Genomic DNA, 13,357 nt, shown 5'->3' with positions numbered 1-13,357 from the left:
TCGGTATCCATGCATGTTTTTTTGTGTGCTAGAATGTGTGTGTGGTGGGGTGGAGTTTATATACACGTGGAGGCCACAGGTTGATACTGAGTTTCTTTTCTCAACAGCTCTCCTTTATTTTTTGAGACAGAATCTCATTTGAACTTGGAGCTTTCCAGTTTGGAGGGTCTAGATAGCCAGTTTTCTCCAAGAAACCCGTCTCCTGTACTTTGGGGTTACCAGCAGGCAGTCATGCCCACCTAACATTTAGGAATTTATGTTAGTGCTGGGGATTTAAATTCCAGGCCTCATGCTTGCTTGGTAAGAACTTATCTAAAGAACCATCCTTTTACCCCATTTTCATATCTCTTTTCATTCTTTCATAATAACAACATTTACGATTATCATTTTACCTCTGGTCACAGGGCTGTCTACATCTTAATCAGTTTTGAAAGGTCCATGATCTTTTTATTTTATTTTGATTTGTTTTTCAGGACAGGGTTTCTCTGTGTAGCTGTCCTGAAAGTCACTCTGTAGACCAGGCTGGCCTGGAACTCACAGAGAAATGCCTGTGCTGGGATTAAAGGTGTGCACACCCTGCCCAGCCTCTTTTCATTTTCTGCAGAAACAGAAATTGCAGTTCTAGTTTGCTCAAGGGATGAACCATTCTCCTTTTCTCCCCCTCTTCCTCTTCTTCCTCCTCCTTATAACGCCCCCATCCCCCCTAAAGATCTCACTCAGGCTGGCTTTGAACCTGAGATCCTGGTGCCTCAGCCTCTGGGAGCTGGAACTGCATGTGGGCACCATTGTGCCTGGCCTTGGAAGACTTTTTTTTCAAGACTTGTAAGTATTTTGATTTCTTAAAAGAAAAACCAAACCAAACCAAAACAAAACAAAAAAACCTTGAGGGCCAGCAAGATGGCTTAGAGGGCAAGGTGCTTGCACATAGGCCTGATGACCAGAGTTTGATCCCCAGTCACACAAGTTAGCAGGAGAGAACTAACTCCAAAGAGTTGTCCTCTTGCTGCCACACATGTTGCCTTCTTGCGCACACACATGAAAAGTTAATTAAAAATCAGCATGATATAATTTGTTATTTGCATCTATCAAGTAGCTGAGTCTGTAACTTCTGTCCTGGGAACCACTTGACTTCCATTTGTGATTATATGTGCTGTACATGTTTGAAGAGCATGAACACTCTTGCTGTGTATCTACCATCTTGCATTTGTTAATTCCATTTTTAAAATCTTGACGTTATTGTATTTCATTCTGGCTGAGAATAGTTGATCTCCTGCTTGGTTTTGGATTTTTCAATGTTTTTAACATTTCCAAGGGGATGACGCTTTGTTCTTTATCTTGGTTTTGTCTGAAGTTTGTGAGGCAGTCAAGTCAATGGCCCCTAACCAAATACTAAGGCAGAAGGTATGGGATTCAAATACTTTTAGAATATAAAACATGGACTTTTATCTAAAGAGATTTCTAAAGTTTTTTGAATACTTACTTTTAGTTATTATTACTGTGTATTATGGTATGCTTATGTATAGGTGTGTGCATCACGGTATGTAGAGGAGGTCAGGGGACTCTTTCCTTCTACCACATGGCTTCTGGGGATGGGACTCAGATCATCAGTCTTCGAGGCAAGTGCCTTTATCTGCTGAGCCATCTTGCCTGCTCGAACTAGATTTCTAAAACATTCTAAGCACTCTAAAAATATGTTGGATGCTACATAACAGAAAATTAAATTCTGCACGTACTTTTTCATAGTCCTATCCTTTCTTTTGGTCTAAGTCTAAGAGCAGCAAGAACTCTCAGCTTTAGAGGTTGGTTTCAGTAGTGCCAAAGTTAAGATACTAATCATCTGATGCGGCAATAGTATCTGCCAGGGTATTCAGTTGTTTGTTTGCTTGAAGATGCAGGGGGTCAAACCATCTGCGCATGTCAGGTGAGCACTCTGCCAAGGAGCTACAGACCAGGCCTGCCAGAGGAGTGTCATGGAGGAAGGTGCTTGCTTCTTTGATGTTCTAAGCTACACTTGCCATTGGAGTGGCTCCTTCTCACTAATCTAGTAGTAATGGAGTCAGCCAGTATGTGAACTGTGTACATGCTCCTGGATCCAAGATCTTCAAAACAAGGAAGAGTATAAGATACATGTCTTCAGGTTTCTGTGTATGTGTGTGCATGTCTATGGGTCCCCATGCATATGTTTATGTAGTGCTGTTCCTTGGATGCTGGTGTTTGTTTGTTTGTTTGTTTGTTTTGAGACAGGCTTTCTCACTGGCCTGGAGCTCACCAAGAAAGTTAGATTAGTGAACCCAGGTATCCACTTGTCAACCACCTCCCCAGTGCTAGAATTTTTTTTTCTTTTTCTTCTTAGGTTTTTATATAATTTATGTATATGAGTGTTTGCATGCATGTTACTTGTATCCTTGGCACCCATGGAAGCCCAAATCAGAGAGTTTCTGATTCCCTGAGTCTAGAGTTACAGATGGTTGTGAGCCACCATCTGGGTGCTGGGGACAGAACCCAGGTCCTCTGCATGAGTTACCAGTGGTCTTAAGTGCTGAGCCATCTCTCCAGCTCACGTGCAGTGTTTTATGTGGGTTCTGGGAGTCAAACTCAGGAATCATTGTGGAATAGTTTTACTGAGTGAGGGAGCTCCCTAACCTCCATGTGATTGTCTTTAATCACCAAAATAAATAAATGAATGAATGAAAGAAAGAAAGAAAGAAAAACTAAAATAAATAAACAAGATGAACTGTCTTTGCCAAGCATCCAGCTGGATTATTTGTCAGCAATCTGGTCTCCAGTATGGACCAGGTGTCTTCACATACTCTAGAGCAAGGAAAATGTTTCTCAGTCTGTGGAAAGCTCAGTGCCTGCCATGGATGGAGGAGCAGTGCCCAGGATTGCTCCTGCAGCAGAAACAGGTAGCGATTGTGGTGGAGATGTTTAAAAACATAATTGGACTTTCTTGGACAATATCTATTATTAAGATATTTTATTCATTTGTTTTTGTGTGTTCCTGTGTATGAGTATGTGGGCTCACATACCATGACACACATATGGAGGGCAGGGAACAACTTATGGGAGTGGTTCTTTCCTTCCACCACACGGGCTCCACGGACTGAACTCAAGCTGTCAGGGTTGGCAGCAAGCCCTTTTACCCACTGTGCCATTTCACCTACCCAATATCTGATTTTTTTTTTCTTTAGCTCTGTCAATGCTATGCTTTTTCACTAACAGACATCTGTGAGTGTTACTGTGGTGGGGGGGGATGGCATTCTCTAAAATGAAATAATACACAGTCTAGAATGCTTTGTGTGTGTGTCCTCTTCCCTCCTCGGTTAATGCTGCTGTCCCTTTTACCTGGTATTCTGGTTATTTTAGACATCCTTTGTCTCGTCTCTGAGCACCTCTGGTTCACTGTGCATTAGGCAGGCCTGGAAATACGGCAGAGCTAGCTATGAAAGGAGCCAGTCTGCCTGGCTTTGTCTGTGCTCTTCCACTGGGTGGCCTCGCGATTTGTCCTGCCTGAGGTCCACAGTCTCTGCCTGTCATTTGCAGCATGAATCACGCTATCTTGTCCTACCAGTGTTCTATTTTTTATAATCTGTCCATTTGTGCCCTACTCTCAGACACACATCTTGAGTTCAGAGCGACTGCAATCCTGACTGAGGAAAATGCCATTTCAACTCAGCAAACCCTGCTGAGAAGCTCTGAGTTCAGGGTGCTTTTCAACAGAGTTCATGATGATTCCTTGGCCTCTTCTCATCCAAGTATCATTCTTGACTAACTTATTTAGTCAATGTCAGCAAGGGTTAGGGTAATTTTGAGTTTGAACTAAGAATTAAATGCATCCATGCATGTCCTATAGGCTTTATCCACCATTTCCCCACCTCTGTCCCACTCCAGAGGAAGGCTGTGCTGTTTGGGTTCTGTTACCCAATTACCACTTATCAACACATACATTTAAGCAATAAAAAGAGAGAAAGCTGAAGGGAAAAAGGAAGAGTAGGGCTGGACCTGAAAGAAGGGCTAGGAACAACCGCCGTGCAGGCTGGGAAAAGTTGAGCCAGAGGAATGGATGCCAATGCTCCTGTGGTCAGAGTTTCTGAAACAACAATAGCTTAGGATGTGTTCCCTGGCTGGTAGCCAGGCACTGGTGGCACAAAGCTTCGTAGATTAGTTTTGATCACTGCCTGGCATTTCCCATTTTCAGCTTCCAGAGAGACCACCCTGTAATTTGTATATCTTCTCTTTGAAGACTTACTTTTGACATTCATATTAAATATTGTGCCATGCGATAACTTATTTAGCCGCCTCCTAATGTGTGCTGCAATTAGTTCTATTTAATTGGGTTCTTTGTTCATCTTTCCCCTTCTGTCACGACTTCCCCTTTCTTAAGTTCTTTCTTCTAAGTTAATTTTAATTATGTGAGTAATACCTGAAGGCTCAACTCCTTATCAAACCCAAGTCTATCTGGGTTGTCTTTCTCCCTCTATGGAAGTTCAGAGGTAGCCACTCCTCTGTGTGTGTGTGTGTGTGTGTGTGTGTGTGTGTGTGTGTGTGTATACATTAAGTGTGGGTGCATTTACACACCTTACATGTGTTGAGTGCAGAGGCCAGAAGTTGACTCCCCTACTTGGCTTTTTATTGCTGTGATAAAGATCATGACCAAAAGCAACTTGAAAAGGACAAGGCGTGTGCAGTACATTATTGGAGGGACATCAAACTCCAGCAGGAACCTGAAGGCAGGAACTTGAAGCAGAGATTATGGAAGAACCTTCTTACTGGCTTGGCCCTCACACCTTGCTTGGGCTGCTTCCTCATGCCACTCAGGACTACCTATCCAGGGGCCTTCTCACATCAACCATTAATCAAGAAACTGTCCCACTGAGTTGCCTCAGGCCAGTCTGATAGAGATGTTTTCTCATGTCCTCAATTGAGGTTCCCTCTTCCCAGATAGCTCTAGCTGTGTCAAATAGACAAAAGCAAACAAACGAACAAAACTGAACCAGGATATTAACATCAGACATCTTCTTTCCTCAATTGGGTACCACTTTATTCTTTGAGACAGAGGGCATCAGATTCCCTTTAACTGGAGTTACTAAAGGTTGTAAGCCAACATGTGGGTGTTGGGAATGGAACCCAGGAAATTGGAAGAGCAGCCAGGGCTCTAAACTACTGAGCCATCTCTTCAGAGCCCATCTATCATCCATTTTAAAAATACAATATTAAAAAATTGTTACATGGTAAAACTTGATTTTTCTCCTCTCCCTCTAGAAATGTCTTAGACCTGGCTATGTGTCTATTTTAAAATCTGGTATAAAGTTTCTTAGAATAGATATATTACAGATTTCATTGTGGTTTGATTGCTTTTACATAGCCAGGTGAGGTGACCAATATGTGAATTGTTCTAGTCAGTGGCTGCTGTCAATGATATTGCAGGGTATCTCCTCCACCAACCTCCCAGTACACATAGTCAGAGTTCCTTCATGGAAGACACTGAGCAGAGGACCTGGCTCTGTATTGTTATCTCGGATGACTAGAGCATCACTGTCCCCCAGAGCAGCCACATGTTGTTCCTCAGTTGCTGGGTTCCATTCCCAGCACCCACATGTTACAACCTTCAATAACCCAAATGTGGCTGCTGTGCTAGTGTGAGTACGGAACTCTAATTGTAGCTTTACTTTATTTTTAAAATTTTAAGTGCTGGGGTTTTGTGTGTGTGTGTGTGTGTGTGTGTGTGTGTGTGTGTGTGTGTGTGTAAGGTGCTTAGACATTGCTTGTAGGGGCCAAAATTAGTCCAGGCACTATGATCATCCCTACAGAGGAAAGTGAACAATGTTTAAAACGTCAACAAATAGTTTCCCATAGAATAAAAGAATGTTTCAGAGATAAATTCATTAAAGACATGAAAACCAGCACAGTTTAACTGAATCAGGTCATTAAGATACTGCTGATGGCTGTTAGTGTTAATTCTCCACAACTTGACAGAATCTAGAATCATGGGGGGATGGTCATGTGGGGATCACCTTAACTACTGATGTGGGAAGACTCATCTTAACTGTGGGTGGGGCCATTCCCTAGGCTAGGGATCCTTTGCTGCAATGGAGACTGTATTCATTGTTGATCATTAGAATGGCCTTCATCACTCTCTTCTGACTGAGGACATAACATAACCAGCTGCTTCAAGCTCCCACGCCTGTGAGCTCCCCACTATGATGAACTGTAAGCTGAAAGAAATCCTTTCTTTCTCGAATTGCTGTTTTCCAATTTTGGTTTGTTTTGTTTTTAAATCACAGCAACAGAAAAGAAACCAAGACACTGCCCTGTTAAAGTTTGGTATAGTCACTCCTAAATGTCTTCCAAATGTACCAAGAAGCATTGCCAATTCACAATCGTGGAGTGGATTGTTGTAATCTTCTACATTTGGTGTGGAAGAGTTTTCAGTTAGCTATGGGAAATTTGTTCCTGCCATGCCAGATGGTGCTCCAGAAATGCAGACTCATCGGGATCTCCAAACAGGAGGGAGACTGATGTTTCCCTTTATGGCTTCATCCCACCGTATGATGTATACTCAAAATATCTGCGCAGCTTTCAGGAGCAGACTAGAAAGTGTCATGGATACAGTTGCTAAAACTGTTCAGTGTGTATGTACAACGCTATGACTCACCACCAATGTATGGAACCTGTAAAGGAATACAAGGCAGCGAGCATGGGGGTGTTGGGGCTACGCCAACATTTGTTGCTTGAATTGTGCACGGGTTTCACCAAGACTCATGGGACTATCAGTTCCAGTTCAAGATTTTCTTGAGACAAAAAGACATGTTTTGCCAGGTACTTAATAGTCAAAGACAGAACATGACAGTGGTTTCTGGATTTTCGTCAATATTAGAGTACTCGTGAAGAAGTCACACAAGAAGGGAAGGAAAGTGGACTTTTGCCCTATCTAGAAAGGGATTGGAATTTATATTAAAAACTAACTTTTCATGATGCAAATCAGTTAGTATGCTTTTGTGCACTTTCAAACACAAATCCAGTGCTGGAGAGATGGCTAGGTGGTTAAGAGCACCAGTGCCTGCCCTGAGGACCCAGATTCCCAGCACTCACATGGCAGTTCACAATGGTCTGTAACAGGCCTAGGGAATCCCATATGCTTTTCTGTCCTCCACAGGCACTGCACACATGTGGTGCACAGACAGACATGGGTTAAAAACACCCAGATACATACACACACACACACACATACATACATATATACATACATGCTGTGGATATCGCTCTGTATAAATAAAATGCTGATTGGCCAGTAGCCAGGCAGGAAGTATAGGCCCACATACATAAATACACACACATACATACATGCATGCATGCATACACAGATACATACATACACACATTAATAATTAAATAAATCTCTTTAAAAAAACCCATGAAGCTATATGCATAACATTTTCGGTGGTGATGGCCAACAGTATGCAAATTTTCTGCAGAATCAACAAGAAAAATTTGAAGAACACATTGGTGGTATTAACAAGCTTTGACAGGAGGCAGAAGCAGGCGGATCTCTGTGAGTTCGAGGCCAGCATGGTCGACAGAGGGAGTTCCATGACAGCCAGGGCTACACAGAGAAACCCTGTCTCGAAAACAACCAGAAAAACAAACAATAAACAAACAAACAAGCTTTCAGTTACTTTTGGGTGTCTATAACCTCCTTTGCACCCCATGCTCTCAACACTGAGTTGGTGCCAGATACAGCAGGTTGACATGGTTTGGACAAAAGCAGGTTTAAAATTGTTGAAAGAGACAAGCTTTTGCTTCAAGGTCAAACAATAATGACAAAAATGAGCTACAAAGATCCCTACGGAGGAAATGAAGACTAGAGAGCCCACTGAGTAATACATCACTAGTAGGATGTTTCCATGTCTAGACAACATGGGTATGTCATTTTTTTCAACTGTGAATATAAATGTAGAGCATAATTCTCCAGTGAAAGTTTATCAATCAGAACTGAACTGTGCTTTTAAGAGTTAAAAACAAAAAACAAAAAAACACCCTGGGCTTCAAAGACTTAAAGAGCAAGAGAGAAGAACATACCACTGGATAATTTTTATACTGAGCACATGTTGCGATGGTATTTTAGAAGTGCTGGATTCAATAAAAAAAATCTTATCAATTTCATGTGTTTCTATCATTAGAAAACACACAACTACTAAACACTTAAAAATTACATGTCGTGGGCCAGGGTTGTGACTGAGTGGTACAACATTTATCTGGCAGGCTGAAGGCCCTGGGTTTGATCCCTAGCACTGCAAAAGGAATGAATGAATGAATGAATGGAGTGGCATAGTTTTCATTTTATTCCACAATGTAAAGCTATTATCACTTCCCTTGTTACTAATGCTTCTTTTCCGGGGAGAATCAGCTCCTCAGATGACTTGTGACAAGAGGACATTGTAAGACACCTGACTTCTGTCCCCAAACTGAAGGATCTGCAGGGATCTGAGCATCTGGTGGTGGTGGACCTGAGCCTTTAGATACAGACTCCTGGGACTTTGACTCTGCAGCAAGTAGTGTCTAACTGAACTCTACTGCCTCCGATGGGGGTGGCTAGCAGAGACTCAAGCAGCATTTCTGGTTCGGCACTGTGGCTAAGAAGATGTGCCAAGCCCCAAAGCCCAGTGAGACAGGTCATTCTCCACAGGGAACAGAAGGATGGAGGCTGGAAGGCAGGGTTGTGGAAAAGGGAAAGACATCGAGGATGAACTCCACAGACAGGGAAGCTACAAGCAAGGAGGAAGGGACACAGCAGGGGTACCCGGCTAGACAGAGACCCAGGCACAGGTTAGGGCTGCACACCTGCCTGCCCTGATCATCAGTGCCGAGAAAACATCCTCTTGAGTTTGGGAGTGAGTACCTGGCTTAATTAATGAAAAAGACTCTCAGGAGCCATTGTTGTCATGGCAACCATGAAAGGACCTCGGGGATTTGTACAGACAGACAAAGGGAAGGAGCAACAAGTGCTCCCTCCTGGCTTTCCCCTCCTGCCTGGATGCATGAGATGGGTGTTCCCTCACCCTACCTCTGCTGTAGCCCAGGCCAAATGCTTGCGAATGGGATGGATTCTGTTCTTACTCAAGAGAGGCTTAGAGGCTTGGATGCTCAGTCTCTGACTTTATGTTCAGGTTTGAGTAAGGACTCGGGCTTGTGGCCGGGTCTCCTGTAATCCTGTCTTCTGCCCTAGTTCCAAGGTCACTCCCCCTCTTTCTTCTACCTGAATCCTCGTTCCAACACCTCGTACAGGATAGAATGTTCTTCTCGCAGAGGCTGGAAGTGATTCATGGACCTAGCCCCGTGACCACTTCCTGCCCACTGTCTGCTGCTCGCACCCTGCCTGACAATCACACTGAGGGCAGATGCTTCTAGACTCCCTCCAGGAGTAACCACACACCTGTAACAAAATGCCTGGTGCCTTTACTCCCTGCTTAAGATGTTCCCTTGTAACATTCTGTTCTGCCAGCCTTTTCCCTATGGTGGCTTTGCTACAGTGTGTACCCAGGTGTCTGCTCTCCCAGGAAAGCCAGAGTCACAGATAACAGCTCAGATAGGTCCTCTGCGGTGTTTACCAAGCCTGAAAATTCTCAAACAGACCTAGTCAAACTCAGTCTCCAAATACAGTCTTTTGAAGCTTTTACCTTTTAATCAATAGTATTGAATTGAGTCATTTTCTCCTAAGCTTTCTCTCCCATTAAGTTGTCCAAGAGACTAGCTTATTTGGCTATTGTGTCCTGACTGAATTTAAGGGGGATAAGGATGTTTGTATATATCATGTATTCCTGGCACATAGTGGGTTCTCAACAAATAACCACTGAATGAATAGAAAAAAAAAAGATAATTCTGCCTCTTAAGAGCTATGGATACATATTACCAGTGGCTGGTATTGTGGTTTACATTTAACACTCAGCCTCTATCTCACTTACAGTAGTACCCTAGGTGGTTACTATAGCTTACTACAGGTGAGATACGACCTTGCCAATACTTGGCTGAAGAAATTCCTTCATAGAAGCAAGTGGAAATATATGAAACCAGGGTTCCCTTCCCTTCCCATTTTGGTGGGTTTTACTTCCTGTCTGTCTTACGGCATTTCTACTAACCAGTTTTAGCAGCCAAATAACCAGGGCATATCATGCTGACCAGCAGACCCCTCTCCAGCCAATCTTTTCTCTAGCTTTCCTCCTGGATCTCCAGAGAAGCCTCCCAATGGGTCTCCTTGTTCCCCCACCCCCACCCACCCCATCCCCACCCCACCCCCTTCTCCCCAAGCATCCGCTGCAAGCAGCCACTGCTTTCTATGACATTGGAATTGCACTGGTGAGTAGTGGAATGGCCAGAGGAGTCACTGCCAAGCTCTTTGGAGATGGACATGTGTATGACCAGAGAAAAAACACCTCCAGGAAGGGATGGATGTCTGCATGGGGCTGTGGGTGCCAGCTGCTTTCTCTAGGTCTCAGGGGCGGAATTTCAAATCTTTGATTTGTACCCTATTCAACACGTCAGGATTGGGGGTGGCTGCTTCCTTTGTTTTCTCAGAGCACATCAGGGCTGCCAGGACTGACCCCCACTCCCACTGTGAGATACATTACCTGTTCCATTCCTCGGGCAGGGGGGTATCTTGAGATCCAGGACACCTGGCTTCTAGGCCGGGCTCTGCCACGAGTTGCATGACTTTAGGCAAGTCACATTACCTCTCTGGGCCTCAGTTTCCACACCTGAGAAATGAAGGCATTGCAGATTAGCCATTTGCCACCAAATACCCATCCCCCACCCCAAACACAGCCCAAGTGTTTCCCTGTGAAATACACACACCACATATAGCTCCTGATGCAACCTTGACCTGTATCCCTTTCCTTCAAGAAAAGGACAGATAATACTTAAAAAATAACCCATCTTTGGTCTGGGGCTCTAGCTCAGTAATAAGGGTGCTTTACCAGTGTGTGCAAGGCCCACGTTGGTCCTCAACACCAAAAAAAAAAAAAAAAAAAAACCAAAAAACCCTCAAACTTAGTATTTTGACCACAATAGAGTTACACTTACTGAGTATTTAAATGTATGGGGGTTGGGGATTTAGCTCAGTGGTAGAGCGCTTGCCTAGGAAGCACAAGGCCCTGGGTTCAATCATTAGCTCCACATTAAAAAAATATAAATAAATAAATAAATAAATAAATAAATAAATAAATAAATAAATAAATGTATAGTTTTAGGGTAGAGGAGGGAGTGAGAGAGAGAAAGAGAGACAGACACACCGACAGACAGAGAACACAGTTGGGGAGGAAGGAGATGCTGCCAGGCATGGAAACTTTAGAGGTCGCTGGCGGGTCCCAGGGCAGGCAGCTGAGTGCCGTGGATAAGAGAGTAGCTGTTGGAATCAGACTGCTCAGTTTAAGATCTTAGCTGCCAGGTGAATGGTAATTAAATACTAATGTTAAAGACCAATTTTATACAAGGCCCTGTCTTCATTTCTTTTCCCTTGGTGATAAAATACTTGAACACTGTGACAGAGCCACAGAAGCCTGAGGGCACGGGTGGGTGAGGCTGTATCCAGAGTTCAGTGGAGAGAGGGCTCAGTATGAGGACACACACCTTTAATACCAGCACTGTAGAGGCAGAGGCAGGTGGATCTCTAAGACCAGCTTGGTCTATGTAATAAGTTCCAGGACATTTAAGTCTATTAATAAGACCTTGTCTCAAATAAAACAAAACAAAATCACAACAACAACAAAATCCACTAACCACTGCAGCCCCTAAATGCAAACCAATGATATCTGCTCATTTGCAGTGAAGAAACACAAATCTGTACCCAAGCTGCAGGAAGATGATGAGATCATATGCTGTCTCTGGTATAGCCATTTCCATGGCTTATTTGGGCTCATTCGAGACTCCGCTGCAGAACTCAGCTCATCTGGTTCATAGGTTTCATGAGTCACTGTATGCAATTGCTCCTTTTGTGAACAATGCCGGCAGCTGCAGAACCAGGTGATTTCTAAGGTCCTGCCTAGCATCAGGCTGCTGGGACATCGCCTGATGTCACCCATACCTGGTTCTCTTTTCTACATTACTATCTAAGAGGAATGCCACTCAGCTATATCCACTATCTGAGCTGTCAGAATTTAAATCTTTTAGCTGCTACCTTCTTGAAGAAAGGGTATCACTTTATAAAAGGAAGGTGCTGGAGGGATGACTCAGCAGTTGAGAGTGGGGATAGTTCTTCTAGGGTGCCTCGGTTTAATTCCCAGCACCCACAAGTAGGCTCACACAGCCATCTGTAACTCCAGCTCTAGAGGGTCCAATCTCCTCTTCATGGTGCCCAGACACACATGGTGCTCAGACATACATGGTGCACAGACACACATGGTGCTCAGACATACATGGTGCTCAGACATGCATGGTGCTCAGACATACATGGTGCACAGACACACATGGTGCTCAGACATACATGGTGCTCAGACATACATGGTGCACAAGCAAAACACTCAATCACACCTTTAAATTTTAAAACAAACAACAGTGATCAGAGCTCAAGTCGGGGACATGGCTGTAACTGCAGTAGAGGAGGCAGAGGCAGGAGGATCGTGTTCTAGTCCAACAAGTGCTAACTTATCTCAAAAAGACCAGCAGCCAAACTAGACAACACACAAATGCAGGGCTGGTTAACAGGTACTTCCAGGAACGACTAAAAGAGTGAATGAAGCTAGTCTTGTCTGCTGGCTTGAAGCATGAAAACTCTGGTCTTTCTTGTCTCACGGGATAAATGCTCACACAAACACTGAAAACAAAGGGCTGGGATGTAGCTAGTTGGTAGAGTGTTTACCTACCACACATGAAGTCCTGGGTTCAATCCCTAGCCCCCAATAAACTAAGTCTAGTAGCCCATGCTAGTAATCCCAGCACTTGGGAGGAGGCAGGAGGATCAGGAGTTCAAGGTCATCCTTGACTACACAGTGAATTCAAGGCCAGCTTTGGCTATCTGAGACCCTGCCTTAAGAAATAAAAACACTAAAAAACAAAACAAATCCGAAATTTGAAGTGGAACTATTAAAACCATTTGTCGGTATTCTCTTTATTTTAGTGGGGCAGGAGACAGAAGCCAGCAACTCCTTCTGGCTGTGCAAGGCTGCTCTGGCAGGCTGCACTCTGGGCCAGCATTCCGATTGCAGATCCTCACAGCTCCTTTCCTTTCAAACCTCTGCAGTCTGGCATCTTCTGCCTCCGCCCCAGTAATGTGGCTTCCAGTAACACCATCAAGATCCTGTAGGCTGCCAAATTTGGCAGACAGTTTCTATCCTCGTTTTACTTGCTTTCCTGATGCTAAATCCTA

The 13,357-nt window shown here is 43.8% G+C and overlaps 1 protein-coding gene across 6 annotated transcripts in view; it reads right to left on the bottom strand.

Annotated features, from left to right (window-relative positions):
- The window catches only part of Tnrc6a (trinucleotide repeat containing adaptor 6A), a 144,369-nt gene extending 133,623 nt beyond the window's left edge, over positions 1–10,746 (bottom strand). For 5 of the 6 annotated variants that reach the window (XM_036191407.1, XM_036191382.1, XM_036191400.1 and 2 more), the window contains exon 1: positions 10,626–10,746. In XM_036191407.1, the coding sequence (XP_036047300.1) occupies positions 10,626–10,705 (80 nt within the window). In that variant the 5' untranslated portion in view covers positions 10,706–10,746. The remainder of the gene's footprint in view (positions 1–10,625) is intronic. The other variant, XM_036191415.1, reaches the window with a different exon arrangement.
- Between the last annotated feature and the right edge of the window lie 2,611 nt (positions 10,747–13,357).

This window comes from Onychomys torridus, chromosome 1, assembly GCF_903995425.1.
Source record: "Onychomys torridus chromosome 1, mOncTor1.1, whole genome shotgun sequence".
NCBI classification, from domain to species: domain Eukaryota; kingdom Metazoa; phylum Chordata; class Mammalia; order Rodentia; family Cricetidae; genus Onychomys; species Onychomys torridus.
This window is presented reverse-complemented; position numbering and strand designations above follow the sequence as displayed.